This window comes from Hippocampus zosterae, chromosome 6 (assembly GCF_025434085.1).
Source record: "Hippocampus zosterae strain Florida chromosome 6, ASM2543408v3, whole genome shotgun sequence".
In the NCBI taxonomy this organism is placed as follows: domain Eukaryota; kingdom Metazoa; phylum Chordata; class Actinopteri; order Syngnathiformes; family Syngnathidae; genus Hippocampus; species Hippocampus zosterae.
The window spans coordinates 2,019,718-2,034,140 of NC_067456.1; the positions used below are offsets into that span (position 1 = coordinate 2,019,718).

At 45.7% G+C, this 14,423-nt stretch overlaps 2 protein-coding genes across 3 annotated transcripts in view; one reads left to right on the forward strand and one right to left on the reverse strand.

The window, feature by feature from the left end:
* The window catches only part of vsig10 (V-set and immunoglobulin domain containing 10), a 172,362-nt gene that overhangs the window by 111,193 nt on the left and 46,746 nt on the right, over positions 1-14,423 (forward strand). The gene's annotated exons all lie outside the window — the stretch shown is intronic.
* On the reverse strand, positions 952-14,207 carry LOC127602647 (disintegrin and metalloproteinase domain-containing protein 9-like). Its single transcript, XM_052068931.1, has 24 exons — positions 13,611-14,207; positions 12,537-12,637; positions 11,889-11,947; positions 10,416-10,494; positions 9,606-9,682; positions 9,259-9,454; positions 9,030-9,095; positions 8,706-8,777; positions 8,472-8,641; positions 8,317-8,398; positions 7,339-7,472; positions 7,080-7,251; positions 6,841-6,933; positions 6,653-6,757; positions 6,386-6,476; positions 6,171-6,276; positions 5,915-6,098; positions 5,756-5,836; positions 5,082-5,187; positions 4,599-4,746; positions 4,387-4,489; positions 4,003-4,032; positions 3,860-3,918; positions 952-2,839 (listed from the first exon to the last, which is right to left on the reverse strand). Exons 1-24 carry the CDS (start codon positions 13,699-13,701, stop codon positions 2,770-2,772), a joined length of 2,475 nt encoding a protein of 824 aa, XP_051924891.1. The 5' UTR covers positions 13,702-14,207; the 3' UTR covers positions 952-2,769.

Genomic DNA, 14,423 nt, shown 5'->3' on the forward strand with positions numbered 1-14,423 from the left:
ACAACTCTAACTGCCCCACGGGGATAAATAAAGTTTTCTGAATCTGGCTCTGATCAATCAGGGTTAATTCTGTACAAATGTGAGGAGGGCACTCGAGAGGATGAAGAGTGGAAAGGCACTCGGGCCTGATAATTTGCCAATGGAGGTATGGAAGTGTCTAGGAGAGGTGGCAGTGGTGTTTCTGACTAGGTTGTTCAACAAGATCTTAGATCAGGCATGTCCAAAGTCCGGCCCGCGGGCCAAATCCGGCCCGCGGTCGAATTTCATCCGGCCCTTGGCCCCTGTCATAAAATCAGTGCCGTCTGGCCCGCAGGTTGGGCGCAATGGAACACGTGTTGCATTGACTGAGGTCTCGTAGACTGGTGAGTGATGTTTCATAGAGTACTGCTTCCCTCTAGTGGCTAAATGAGTAATAGCATTCACTAAATGAGTAATAGCATTTAGACACTAGAGGGCATCACTCACGAGTTAACAAGACATCACTCCGTGTTTATATTGACTGATATGTCATATTTCAAATGATCCTTGCAGTTGTGGATATGTGTATTGCTTGTTCATTTCCCTGTTGTTCGAGTCAAAGGTTTTGTGACTATTGAAAAGTCATGGTGATACATTTTATGTTTCAAATCAATCAATTTGCACTCAGGAGACTTCTGTTTAAGAAAAAGTCAAGTGAATAAGCAGTTGCATGTGATATACCTGTTTCAAATGAACCAAAAGAAATTCTTAAGATTGTTGAAATTAAAATAAAAATGGAAATGTGAAACAGACTGGCTTACTAAAATTTGTTGAACAATATTGTTGTTCAATGTAAAGAATGTCAGCCAAGGTCGGCCCCCCGACATTTTACCACATAAAATCTGGCCCCCTTGGCAAAAAGTTTGGACACCCCTGTCTTAGATGGTGAGCAGTATGGTTTCATGCAACAACAACAAAAAAAAGATTACGACAGATGGTGTATTTGCTTTAAGGATGTTGATCGCTGTGGCGATCCCTGAAGTGAAAAGCCGAAAGGAAAAGAGGAAGAAGTCTATATACTAATATACATGAGGCTCTTGTTTTAAGTCCAAGCAATCATTATGAACAAACATTATTCAGGCATCCCGCGACAGTTACGGAAACAAAGTCAAAATCATATGATCATTGGATGTCATTTCTAATATTGTAGCACCTGTGATCCTATTGACAAATGAAAAATAAAACTATTATTTCCCATGACATTTTTGTGGTTCGGGGCAATATTTGAGATAACAGTGTACCAAGCAGGAAATACTACTGATGGGAGTTATCAATTTCAACACAATCAAGTCATTTTCATCTTACATGTTCAGGAAGCAGAGAATATATTTTAATGGCTTGAACACACAATGTCAAATTTAAAATCTGCTGAGGGTGGAAAAAAAAAGACAACCATGCTTTCTCTCCATCTCTCTCACACACACACATACCCGCACACACACAAATATCGGATTCACTCTGAATCCCTTGAATAAAAGAACATAATGATTAAATGGCATCTCCTGTAAGTGGCGAACAATCCGAACACACCGCAGTGGACAGTTGATGACGATGCTAATGATGTTGACAGTTTGGCTGTGTGATTTCATCAGTGTGGACAGGAAGTTGTTGTCCTCGTGTGTGTTTCGCCGAGCTGATTCAGAGCAACGTCATTGAACCAAGTACACCAAACCAGAGAGCACTTTTTGAGACATTTGACATTCCAATGACCGTCCAGATGAGTGCCACCAGAGGACACCGGTTCTTCCTGTTAGTTCCGGTTGGTTGCTGGCACGGTCAAACACAGCAGTTATTCCGGCGCAGGGTGCGCTGGCAGGAAAGGAAAAGTCCAAACAGTCCACATCGCACACTCTGCCAAGTCGCCGTTTGCTTGAGCGCTCGTCTTGTACAAACACATCTCTTGAACAAGCTATTCTGATTTTGGTGTACTAAGGGAGGGATTAAAAAAAAAAAATCTGATTCATTTAAAATACAATCAACAAATTCATCAATTATTGAAGTAATCGATAGTTGCAGTCTTCAGTTCATCAACATTTTTTGCTAGTTTGTGTGTGTGAAGTGTGTTAGAAGTGCATGACTGTCGGTGTTTTATGTTATGTGTTGTGTTTATTATTTTACTTTATGTTAACTGTTATGTTAAGCGCTTTGTTAAGCGACGTACAGTGTTACCACATTCACCTATTGATGACGCAGCATCAGGAGCAACTGGGGGGGATTCAACATTTTGCTCAAGGACACTTCAACAAGGTCGCAATGGGTTGGGAGACAACCACTCTACCATTGAGCTATGCGTTGAGCACCCCGACAGTGGTGTTTTTCAATATCAAATTTCTTTGCGAGTGATGCTCAAGAAATTTTGTTGTTCAGTCTCTGCACCAGTGGTCTCGTTCCACGTTGGGCATCGCCGCATAAACAATTAAAAACAAGCAAAAAAAACAGGCAGACGTCGCACTCCTGCCATAGTGGTTTTGATTTTGATGTTATCAAAGCAGCCAATCAGAGAGAAGCTGCTCTCAGGCCTGGTTGCTATTAGCCATTAGCCAGCAAGTGTTAATAAGCTAGCATGAACAGCACCGGCAGCATATGAGTGATACCGCCACTTAATATTCATCACATCTGATTGGATGGTTTCTGACAAGTTCTTTTTTTTTTGCTCCAGATCCGCCTAAGACCCGGTTTCTTGCTTCCTGGCCGTCATTCAGTGGGGCTAAGCCTGGAGGAGGCAGTGCGGAATCCTGATAGAGAAAGTGCTTATATGGGTGGCGCAGGGGCAGATCTTTGAGGCATCAGAGGTTGAGCTGCACCAGAGGGTTTGGGTTTTCTGACACACAAAAAGAAAGCAGAGGCCAAATGTAATGCCAAGTGCGATGCTAAGAGACTAGCTGCTATGATATTAAACAAAGACATACTACAGTTATGGCTTTCTGACTCAAAAAGCAAATGGCTGACATTGTAACTGCTGCTAAACACACACATGCTACAGTGTGGGCTTGCTAACATTAAAAAAAAAGGCACATAGACTAGCTGCTATGCTTAATGCTAAGCTAACCACTGCAAAACGCACACGTTCCACAATTGTGTCTTTCTAACACAAAAAAACAAAGTAGAGAGGGTAGCTGAGATACTAACCGCTACGTTAAATGCTAAGCTAAGATTTAGGATCTGACACAAAACACTCCACAGCCAGGCTAGCGGCTATGCTAACACCTATAACGACAGCTGGTAAATTCACATATGCTACAGGTTTGTTTTCTGACACACAAAAAGAAAGCAGAGGCCAAATGTAATGCCAAGAGCGATGCTAAGATGTCGGCATTCTGACACCCCCCCAAAAAAAACAATACGTAGAGACTAGCTGCTATGATATTAAACAAAGACATACTACAGTTATGGCTTTCTGACTCAAAAAGCAAATGGCTGACATTGTAACTGCTGCTAAACACACACATGCTACAGTGTGGGCTTGCTGACATTTAAAAAAGCACAGAGACTAGCTGCTATAATGCTAAGCTAACCACTGCAAAACGCACACATTCCACAATTGTGTCTTTTTAACACAAAAAAACAAAGCAGAGAGGTTAGCTGAGATACTACCCGCTACGTTAAATGCTAAGCTAAGATTTAGGATCTGACACAAAACACTCCATAGCCAGGCTAACGGCTATGCTAACACCTATAACGACAGCTGGTAAATTCACATATGCTACAGGTTTGTTTTCTGACACAAAAAAATGATTCCAAAAGACTGCCATGCTAAATTAAAAAAAAAACAAAAAACAAGACTGCGATGGCAAGTGCTTAATGCACACATGCTATGTCACGTATTTGTTTTGTTGCTTACAAAGGTGGCGGCGGTGGCCTCACAGCGTACGAGGTAGCGCTCCTGCTTGTCTGCACCACCTGAACACACAGTTACACACCCATGTACGTAATGTCATGATGAGAGCGGGGGGGGGGGGGGGTGTTGACAGGCTTTCGTTTTACCTCGTGTGGCAGCAGAAGCTGACTGTTATGCTGGATGACAAAAAAAAAAAAAAAAGGAAGAAATTAACACAAGTAGGAAGACATTTTTGGTGACCTCACGACTTGTAATGTCTAAACAACTATGTGTTACAACACAACTCGTAACATTGTTGTAGTAACATTGTTGTAACAATGTTGTAGCAACACTACTAGTAATAATAATAATAATAATAATAATAATAATAATAATAATAATAATAATAATGTAACACATACACCGACAGATCTTTGAAATACGACACATCCACACCTTTGTAAGAGCACAAGCAACACAGCCAAGAAACTTTGTCGTGACACATAATGAGGCACGCGTGCACACAGGTAGACACCTCTGTGTGTACATACCGCGTTTCTGAGGATGTTGTTGGCGTTGCCACGGGCAACAGGAGGCGGCTGAGTCCTGGGAGGCGGTCCTCTGCTGGGATTACCCGACGGTGCGCCTTCCGGCCTGGCGACAAGGGTGGAGGTTGGGGGATTGGTGGGTTGGCACGTTAGCGCCCAAGTCAACACGGCAGGTTTTTTTTTGTCGAGAAATGAAGACGTGTGGACTGACTCACCGGTAACTCTGAGAGCGCCCCCTCCGCGAAAGGCCGAAGTACTGCAGCAGCTGCTTCCTGCGCAGAAAGGCGAAGGCAGCTAGCGCGGTCAGAGGAAGTACCAAGAAGAAGAACACGAGAAGACCGTCCCTCAGTGACCGGTCTTTGTCTGTGGAGGACACACACACACGCACACACGCACACACACACACACACACACACACACACACACACACACACACACACACACACACACAGATGGCAACAAGCACGAGTATGTCACTAGTCCGCAACCAAAAAAAAACGACAGCAAAACTGTATTTAGCGACCCCTTCTGGCTGGGAGGGGGATTGTTGGTGCTATTATAATGCCTACAGCGCCTAATATTAGGTACGGTACAACTCAACACCCTCTCTTCAATCGGCAACGGAAGCTCTGATGGTGCCAGTAGTTTTAATTAGCAAAAATTAGGTGGGTAGGAAGGTAGCGGCCGGGGGTACATACCGTTCCAGGTGGGCCCGCTGTCCACGCTCCCCCCATAACCTGGCAACTCACAGAAGGGCGGAGCCCAGCCGTCTTCACAATGACAGTTCCGATTGTTGTTGCATATCTAACCCACAGGGGGAGACGAAGAAAGAAATCAGGGTTGTATTTTTATCTTTGTTATCTACCACTAGGGGGCACTAGATTCTACACCTTAAAAGTGCTCTATAAATAAAGTTGAGCGGGGAATGGAAATGCCCTTAATTCTTTCCAGCCAGCAGGCCCTCCTCACCAAAACGGATAAAAATGTTTCTTAATAACGGAAAGAGTACTTGAAAGACTATGTTTTATAAAAAAAAAAATCCGAAATGATTTTAATCCGTTACACCGTTTGTGCACTACGATAAATTCAATTGGGCTCCCTCCCATCCACTGAGGGGCAGTATAGCAAGAAGAGTTTCATAACTACTGTCAGTGACGTGGTCGGCTGCACGAATGTTAACAATATGTGCTTGCGGGTATATTTATATGGAACGGTTGATGAATCATTGCGTGTTCAAATATTGTTTGTGGCGCTGCCGGATGGATGCTATTCATTCACCGTCTATTATGCGTTAGCATGAAGCTAGGTAGCCGCTTGTACTTGTAGGTAAGGTGGCTTATACGTCAAGGTGCCAGCGCGTCCAGTTTCTCACCCCATGCCCGCGACATTTGTTGTCAGCATCGCAGTCAAAGTTGAGGACGTCCGCGCTACGACACTCAAAGTTGAGGCAAACCTGAACGCCGCGGCGGCAGAAAGCAGGAAAGTCAGCGTGGCGTCATATCGGCCGCTTCCGGACGGCGCTGGAGTTTACCTTATCCCGGCCGCACTTGGTGCCCTGGTTGACCATCCCGGGGTCGGGCACGTCCGAGCCCAGCATGAAGTCCACCCCGGAGCAGACGGCGCCCCTTATGGGCGTGCTGATGATGGATGGCTCCATGCCAAAGGCTTTGACGCCTTGGACGTTGGCGCACTGAAGCTTCCCGCACAAAGCGTTTCTGTGGGGCAAAACACATGATGCGCTCTCTTCTGTGTGTGTGTGTGTGTGTGTGTGTGATAGTCACTTTTACCTGCTCTCACACTTTTTGAACCCGTAGTTTTGGTATCCACAGTTCCCAAAGCGATCGCCTTTGCTGTTGACCTCCTTGAAGCAGATCTCTGGTGCCATCTTGGCCTCTGACGAGCGCACACACACACACATGCGGTCACATCTTGTCTCTTTGTCACTCTTTGTTGTGTGTGTGTGTGTGTGTGTGTGTGTGGGGGCTTTTTCAAGGCGACTCACTGGCTCCGAAGATGCTCCTGCACTGGTCTTCGGCATGCTGACAGCGGCCGTTGTAACAGTACGCCTCCTGATTCCGACACAGATGACCGTCCTGAAACAAACAAGCGCTAACGTCATCGGAATTAGCGACATGACAGTTAGCAACACAAATGTGTGTCCGCAGTGTGTTTGTTATGAGCGTGTGTGTGAGTGTACATATCCATCTTGAGTGTGTCACATGTGCGATTGTTGTGACACACACACACACACACACACGCATGCACCGACCTGCACAAAGACGTCGCTCTGACAGAGAGACGAGGAGCCGTTGCAGAACTCCGGCAGGTCGCACTCATTCGTGCTGGCGCGACAAACCGTGCCGCCGGGCTGGAACTACACACACACACACACACACACACGTTTTCAGACAGCCGCCATGTCACCGTTGTGGCGTTGACTTCCTGCGATGAGAGTACCCGACAGTTGTAGCAACACTCGCCGGTGGCGCATTCAGCTCCGGGCTTCAGTCTGCACGTCTTAAACTGGCAGCAGGGGTCGCTCTCGCACTCCTGTCGCAAGTGCAAGTACATCAGCACGCAACAAATACAAACGAAATTGTGTGACTGCCCCCCCCAACACACACACACACACAAATTCTCTCTGTCTCGCTCATGGGGACACACTCACACGCAAGATTGTAACGCTTGTGTAGCACCTTTTGCGATCCACAGTCGCAGTCCTCCCCGAAGTCGAGCAAGCCGTTTCCACAGTAGGGGGCGCTGTAGGCCTCATCGGGTTGCGGCACGTTGAGGAGACACGAGCCGCCCGTGTGCAGCAGCATCTTCTCAAAGTCGTCGGCGCTGCAGCTGCTGAAGTTTCGGGATCCTCTGACGCCGCAAACGCAACGCAAGCAACATCTGTCGCTAGGGTGTGCGGCCGCGCGCGCGTCCGCTTTGTGTGTGCGTGTGCCTTACGTGGCGCTGGAGTTCATGATACACGCTTGCGTGGGGCACGCGCAGGGCCGGCTGTCGTCGTGGTTCATGCCGAGGTTGTGACCGAGCTCGTGGGCCACGATGGAGGCGAAGACCAACACGTTGTTGTTCGTGAACTACAAAGAGTCGTGCGGGAAGTGAGCGTCTTAGCTACAAATGCGTACGCGTTACCTGTATGTGTGTTTGCATGTGATTTGTATTAACTGCGTGTGTGATTTATTTTATTTTTATTTTTTAACCTGTGCATCGGTTACCTGCACATGTATGTGTGTCATCACCTGTATGTGTTTTCAGTATGTGTGTGTTATTAACCTGTTATTACTATAACATACAGTACTACATGTGTGTTACTTGCATGTTATTTGTATTAACTGCGTGTGTGATTTATTTTATTTTTATTTTTTAACCTGTGCATCGGTTACCTGCACATGTATGTGTGTCATCACCTGTATGTGTTTTCAGTATGTGTGTGTTATTAACCTGTTATTACTATAACATACTACATGTGTGTTACTTGCATGTTATTTGTATTAACTGCGTGTGTGATTTATTTTATTTTTATTTTTTAACCTGTGCATCGGTTACCTGCACATGTATGTGTGTCATCACCTGTATGTGTTTTCAGTATATGTGTGTTATTAACCTGTTATTACTATAACATACTACATGTGTTACTTGCATGTTATTTGTATTAACTGCGTGTGTGATTTATTTTATTTTTATTTTTTAACCTGTGCATCGGTTACCTGCACATGTATGTGTGTCATCACCTGTATGTGTTTTCAGTATGTGTGTGTTATTAACCTGTTATTACTATAACATACTACATGTGTGTTACTTGCATGTTACTTGAATGTGCGTTACGAGTACACGTGCAAGTTAGCTACATATGTGCGTTGCTACTACAAGTGTGTCTGTGTGTTTAAAAAAAAAAAAAAAAAGTATTTTCCACAAACGTACCGCGTTAATTCCACCACCATGACTTCTGGAACACACGGTGGCGACAAACGCCATCCCCGCCGTCTCCCCAAAACTCTTCGTCCTGCATCGCGACCGTCGTCATGGTCAGTATGAACGAGCCGGTGTGCGCGCGCGGGCGCAAAGTTCACACTCACAAGATGAGCTGCGCCGAGTCGTGTCGTCGACGGGGCAGCAGTTCCTTCTCTCGCCACTGGGTGAAGCGACTGAGCACCTCACCGGCGCCCCCGTCCGTGCTGATCAGGTTCTGCCTGGTCCAGATCTCGAGGCCCACCAGGACCACCCGCACGTTAATCTGCGTGTAGATCTGCACACGCACACCGGAACGATTAAGTGCGGGTACGCGCGTGCGGGCGCTCGCGTCTACTCACGCCATCGATGATGTTGGCCAAATGAACCATCTCCTCGCGCACCGCGCTCTCGTTCCTGTTCATGGTGTTGTACTGGCGGAAGGAATAATTGCATGTTATGTCATCATAACCTGTGCATCGGTTACCTGTACATGTATGTGTATCATCACCTGTATGTGTTTTCAGTATGTGTGTGTTATTAACCTGTTGTTACTATAACATACTACATGTGTGTTACTTGCATGTTACCTGAATGTGCGTTACGAGTACACGTGCTAGTTACCTACATATGTGTGTTGCTACTACAAGTTTTTCTGTATGGTCACGCGCGTGCATGTGTCTCACCCTGTCATTGTCCACCACCAGCAGGAGTTCCACGTAGTGTGTGCGATGGAGAACATCTCGCTTCACCTGGAGAGCGAAACACGAGTTATCAACACACATGTTAGGAACGTCCGCTAGCTTCATGCTAACACATAATAGCAAACTCCCAAGACGGGCTAATAAAACTAGCGCCGCTATCGCAGTTGTTCAAACTGCTCAATGAATTAAACCGATCAACGCGTGCGGTCACCCTGCCGTGCTGGCGGATCTCCTGTCGCTCTCCTGAGTGCGTATATTCCGTGTGGTTGTGAGCGGGGTGGCCGTGCGGCGTCCCGCATCCACGGGGCTGCGATGTCACATCCCGTAGGCGATACAGCAGGTGCTGCTCGGGGGCGGAGTCGAGAGGCTCGATGGCGTAGCTGTCGTCGTCGAGATGCAGCACGCCCCTGTGACGCACCCGCGCACGATACGATACGACAGCCGTTATTGCAAACCGAAAACCCAAGTCGGCAGAAATATGCAAAACAGACACACGAAAAGTGATCGGCAGGCACGTGTGTCGCATCGGCCTCAATGACATCGATGCGTGTGTGCTACCTGAGGCCGTTACAAATGCTCATGGCGACAGACGATCCCTCCATGCCTTCAACAGAGCCCTGAAAATGACAATGATTCTATACACACACACACACACACACACACGCACACACACACAGAGAATTAAGTGTCCAAAGTTGGTTTAACGTGTGTATATGTGCGTGCGTGGGAGCGACAGTGGCGGTTCTGGGGGAGGGCCAACGGGGGCCAGTGCCCCTGCAGCACTGATTCTGCCCCCCCCCTGTGGCCCCCCCCTCCGAACGTAGATTACGCAGTCGCGCCGAGTCGCCGATGCCAAAAGTGGAACCAAAGTGCGTGATTTAACATTCTAGTGGGACCCTTTAGTGCGCTGCACCACTTAAAAATGAGCGGGAAATGAGAAGCAGTCCGCAGAGAAGGAATTTACGACGACGTGTGTGTGTGTGTGTGTGCGCGTGTAACTTTTTTAGTCTCCCTTTTTATTTTTATTGAACAGGATCAATATAGAAGACATTGCCTTTTAAAATTTGGATAATTATATGCATGTAAAACATCTAGCTTCAGTGTATTTGCAATTTTTGTACCCGGCAGGCTTGAATATTCTCAACAGATGGACACGGCGTATTGTTACGCTTGCAGACATTTTAGCCCTCCTAATACTGTTTTTTTCTCATCACTGTAATGTTATGACGACAATTTCAAAGTTTCAAGAAATAAAAAGTCATGTAAGATGTTGAATCTGTCTTTTTAGCCCCTGGGTTGAATGTGGGCCCCCCCCATTAGTGAAATTGATCCAGAACCGCCACTGGGGAGCGAGATTCTGTGTCGTACCTGGACGTCCGGCGCCGTCGTGACGATTTGTCCGTCGTGCGCATATGTAAACACTTTGAAGTTGGCAGGCAGCAGCATCCTGAAAACACGAAGGCCAATTTGTTTTGTCATTTAGCGAGGTGACGCACGACGCGCGCCGCCATCCGAGGGACATAGTTGACAGCGAAGGAAGAAAACAGTTCGCTTGCTTCAATGAAGGAAGATAAAAAAACACAAGTTGGAGGTCAGCGAGACGGAGGTAACAATCTCGTTTGACACTTTTTATCAGCGTGTGGTGAGAACACGCTGATAAAAAGCGCGTGGCGGCAACTGGCCGTCTGCTCGTGTCGGTGCGCTACAAAGCTAGTTTAACGTCAAGCTAGCATACAATACTCATTTGTTATCAAATGAAAGCGATTGTAAAATGATTCTTAAAGGTTACGTCAAGCCACAATATTTTTCTTGACAATATTTTTTTTTGTTTGGCCCTACTTGTCTCAACACTGCGTTTGATGTCATTTTCAGTGGACAGCAAGCGTCAAAATGGCCGCAGCAAGCGTCAAAATGGCCGCCCTCTGAATTGGATCAAAGTGCGTCGATTTTTCTCAAATATTCTCCAGAATGTTTCCGAATTTTAAGACTAGTGGGGGCGAATGCAACATACTGGAAAGGCAATTTTCGACTTAAGTTCCCCTTCAACGATTGTGAGATTTTGACATTAAAAAAAAAACATTTCTGAAGCTTTCTTGCTAAAAATGTGCCTTTTCACCTGGACGAAAAACATTTGAACTTCTCTTTAAAATTTGACATTATTTTTAGCATTTTGTGACATTTTTGTTCAAGAAATGACATGTTTTTGTGGAAAGCAATTTAAAAAATATTTTTAACATTCTCAAAAAAAGAAAAAAAAACTGTTTCTGAAACTTTCTTGCCAAAAATGTGCCTTTTCACCTGGACGAAAAACATTTGAACTTCTCTTTAAAACTTGACATTATTTTTAGCATTTTGTGACATTTTTGTTCAAAAAATGACATGTTTTTGTGGAAAACAATTAAAAAATATTTTTAACATTCTCAAAAAAAGAAAAAAAACTGTTTCTGAAACTTTCTTGCCAAAAATGTGCCTTTTCACCTGGACGAAAAACATTTGAACTTCTCTTTAAAACTTGACATTATTTTTAGCATTTTGTGACATTTTTGTTCAAGAAATGACATGTTTTTGTGGAAAACAATTAAAAAATATTTTTAAAATTCTCAAAAAAAGAAAAAAAAACTGTTTCTGAAACTTTCTTGCCAAAAATGTGCCTTTTTCACCTGGACGAAAAACATTTGAACTTCTCTTTAAGAAATGACATGTTTTTGTGGAAAGCAATTTAAAAAATATTTTAAAAATTCTCAAAAAAAAAAAGGAAAAAAAAGGAAGAAGAATTACACTTGAAAACATCCTGACACAAACCCCGAATGCTTACTATCGAAAACTTTCATGCCAACTCACCGGTTCCGCTCCAAATGAACTACGTGGCGGCGTCCCGACACGTCGATGGCGTACGACACCTGCAACGGGAAGTGACACAGACACACACACACACACATGTGGTTATTCACCTGAAAAACCTGATCACATGACCACCAGATCACATGGCCTCACCCCCATGTGCACTTTCACTCTCACTTTCTGTCTCAGTGACATCACTAAGTGCGGAAACGCCGACGCAGCAGCATTTTCTGTGCGTGTGTGTACGAATCTCTGAGGTGTGTGAGTGTATGTCTGTGGTTTGTGCGTAGGTTTGCGGGTGGGTGTTATTCAATGCATCTTTCTGTGTGTGTGTGTTATGCGCATAGATCTTTGTTGTGTGAATGAGTGTGTCAGGAAAGACCGCCGTCGACTCCTCCTCCCTCAATGGAAAGTCAAAGAACTGCCAATGACATCATGCTGTCAAATATTCCTCGTCATCAACAACTTGCCGACAGGAAGTCATCGTTGCAACGACAGGAAGCGGGAGAGGTGGCAGGATGTGGGTGCATCAGTTGATCAAATGCTCAGTATGTACTCCAGAGTTCAGAGGTCACACAGTTTCACTCACACACACACACACACGAAGACAAGTAAAAAAAAAAAAAAAAAAGAGTGAAATATCTGCACCTGATTGGGCGGCGAGCCGTCGGCGTTCCGCCTCCACCGGCCTCCTATTGGGCGAGGCAACGTCAGTTGATATGAGGACAGATGCTGCGTCTGCTGAGAGTCTGAATGACACGAACAAAAACACACTTGGCATCTTTGCTCAGCCAGTACACACACAAACTGCATGCAGATTTAGACAACACACACAGACAGACGATTGACCTCCTGCCGGCAGCGAGGTAATGCTAAGTTAAGCTAAGTTAAGCCAAGCCGCTTAAGCCGTCAGCTGACAGCGAAACAGCCCGCACCTTCTCTGAGACCTACAGCGGGCTAACGCCAAATGTTGTCATTTGGAGGCGAAGTGCAGCAATACAGAGAGAAATTTGATTTTTTCGGGGGTTTAAAACCGAGTTGCAGACTTGACATATAGGGGGGCAGCCCACTTAGCACCTATCAGGGTGGGAGAGTCTTGGATTGCTGCTTGAGTCCCAGAGAAGTGTCCAGCACACCCGCGGCACTCGTGAGGATAAGTGGATTAGAAAATTGATTGATGGATGGATGGATGGATGGATGGATGGATGGATGGATGGATGGATGGATGGATGGATGGATGGTGCCGCATGTCACATACACCCCAAACCAAGATGGGGCATAGTGTTAACATAAAGTTGTCTGCAAGGCAGTGCATGGTAGATCAAAAACATCCCAAATTAACGTGAAGTTAACCCTCCAAGAAAGCTTCTAGAACATATATATCAAACTCAAGGCCCGGGGGCTAGATCCCGCCCACCACTGCATCTTATGTGGCCCGCAAAAGCAAATCAAACATGTCAACTTCCATGATGCTGGGTAAAATCGGTACCAAAATTTAAAATTCTCATCTGCAATAATAATAATAACGTTATTAACATTAATAACGTTATTCTTGATTTCTTCAAATGGTTTCAGTCATAAGTTTCAATTCAACTTTGTCAAATGTGCCTCGAGGGAAACGGTAACTAAAATATGGCCCACGACAAAAACAAATTAGTTTGACCCCGCTGGGTGTGTAAAGCGGCCATGAGACTGAGCAGTCGACTTCCGCCTCGTCCTCACCTCCACTTTGTCCACTTCCGGTCATCAGAAGCAGCAAACAGCAGATTTCCAGCAGCGTTTCTCTTCGTCCACTTAAAGCCGTCACCATCATCTTCGTCTTTCGGACTCGACCTCTTCCTCCTTCGTGAAATGCCGACGGCCGCTGGGAGCCCTCGTGTCGCCTTCTACTCCTCAGCCGCCTCCAGCCGTGTTCTCCCTCCGCGTGTCCATTAAAGTCCAAGCGAGGCGGTTCCGTCTCGTTGGCCTTTGGGCGTCGATTCGAACCCGAACCAAACCGACCGTTCGACGTACGAACACACTTCTACAACATTCCACCGAGGTGACGTCACTTTCGACTTATCCGGAAAGAGCCGAAGTTTGTGTCCGAGCGAAGACCCCCGATCAATCCCGAACGCGCGATTTTGTCTTGGATAGGTCCCCGTGGTGTTTCTTGTGGTTTCTTTTATCCTTTCCGTCACGTGCTGGTGGTTCTTGGCGTGTGTCTGCAGCCAAAATCATACGTCCCCTTGGGCAACCGTCGCCTTGCGACCCAACACAGGACAACCGGTTCTGACGTGACGTCACATTCATCTTCTCCGGAAAGCGTCGAGCACGGCCCCCTAACTCCCCCTCGTATTGCCGAACGGGCCTTCAAAATAAGATGTCTCGTCCTCTTTTGGAACAAATGTGTTTACATTTTCATTTAAAGTACTTTACCAAATGCATGTATGAAGCACCAACACAGTAATTTCTTATATAAAATGGAGAACAATATTAGCAGTTGGTACATTAAACCTTTTTGAAAGTAAGAGCTCCTTCTTGGCTCCTGATTAG

Bases quoted from the DNA above. Each gene is read 5' to 3' on its own strand.
- LOC127602647 (XM_052068931.1), bottom strand. From the start codon at position 13,701: ATGATGGTGACGGCTTTAAGTGGACGAAGAGAAACGCTGCTGGAAATC. The intron at 8,399-8,471 runs GTGAGTGTGAAC...GTCGCGATGCAG, and splicing joins GACTCGGCGCAGCTCATCTT to GACGAAGAGTTTTGGGGAGA. The intron at 5,837-5,914 runs GTAAACTCCAGC...CGCGGCGTTCAG, and splicing joins CCAAGTGCGGCCGGGATAAG to GTTTGCCTCAACTTTGAGTG.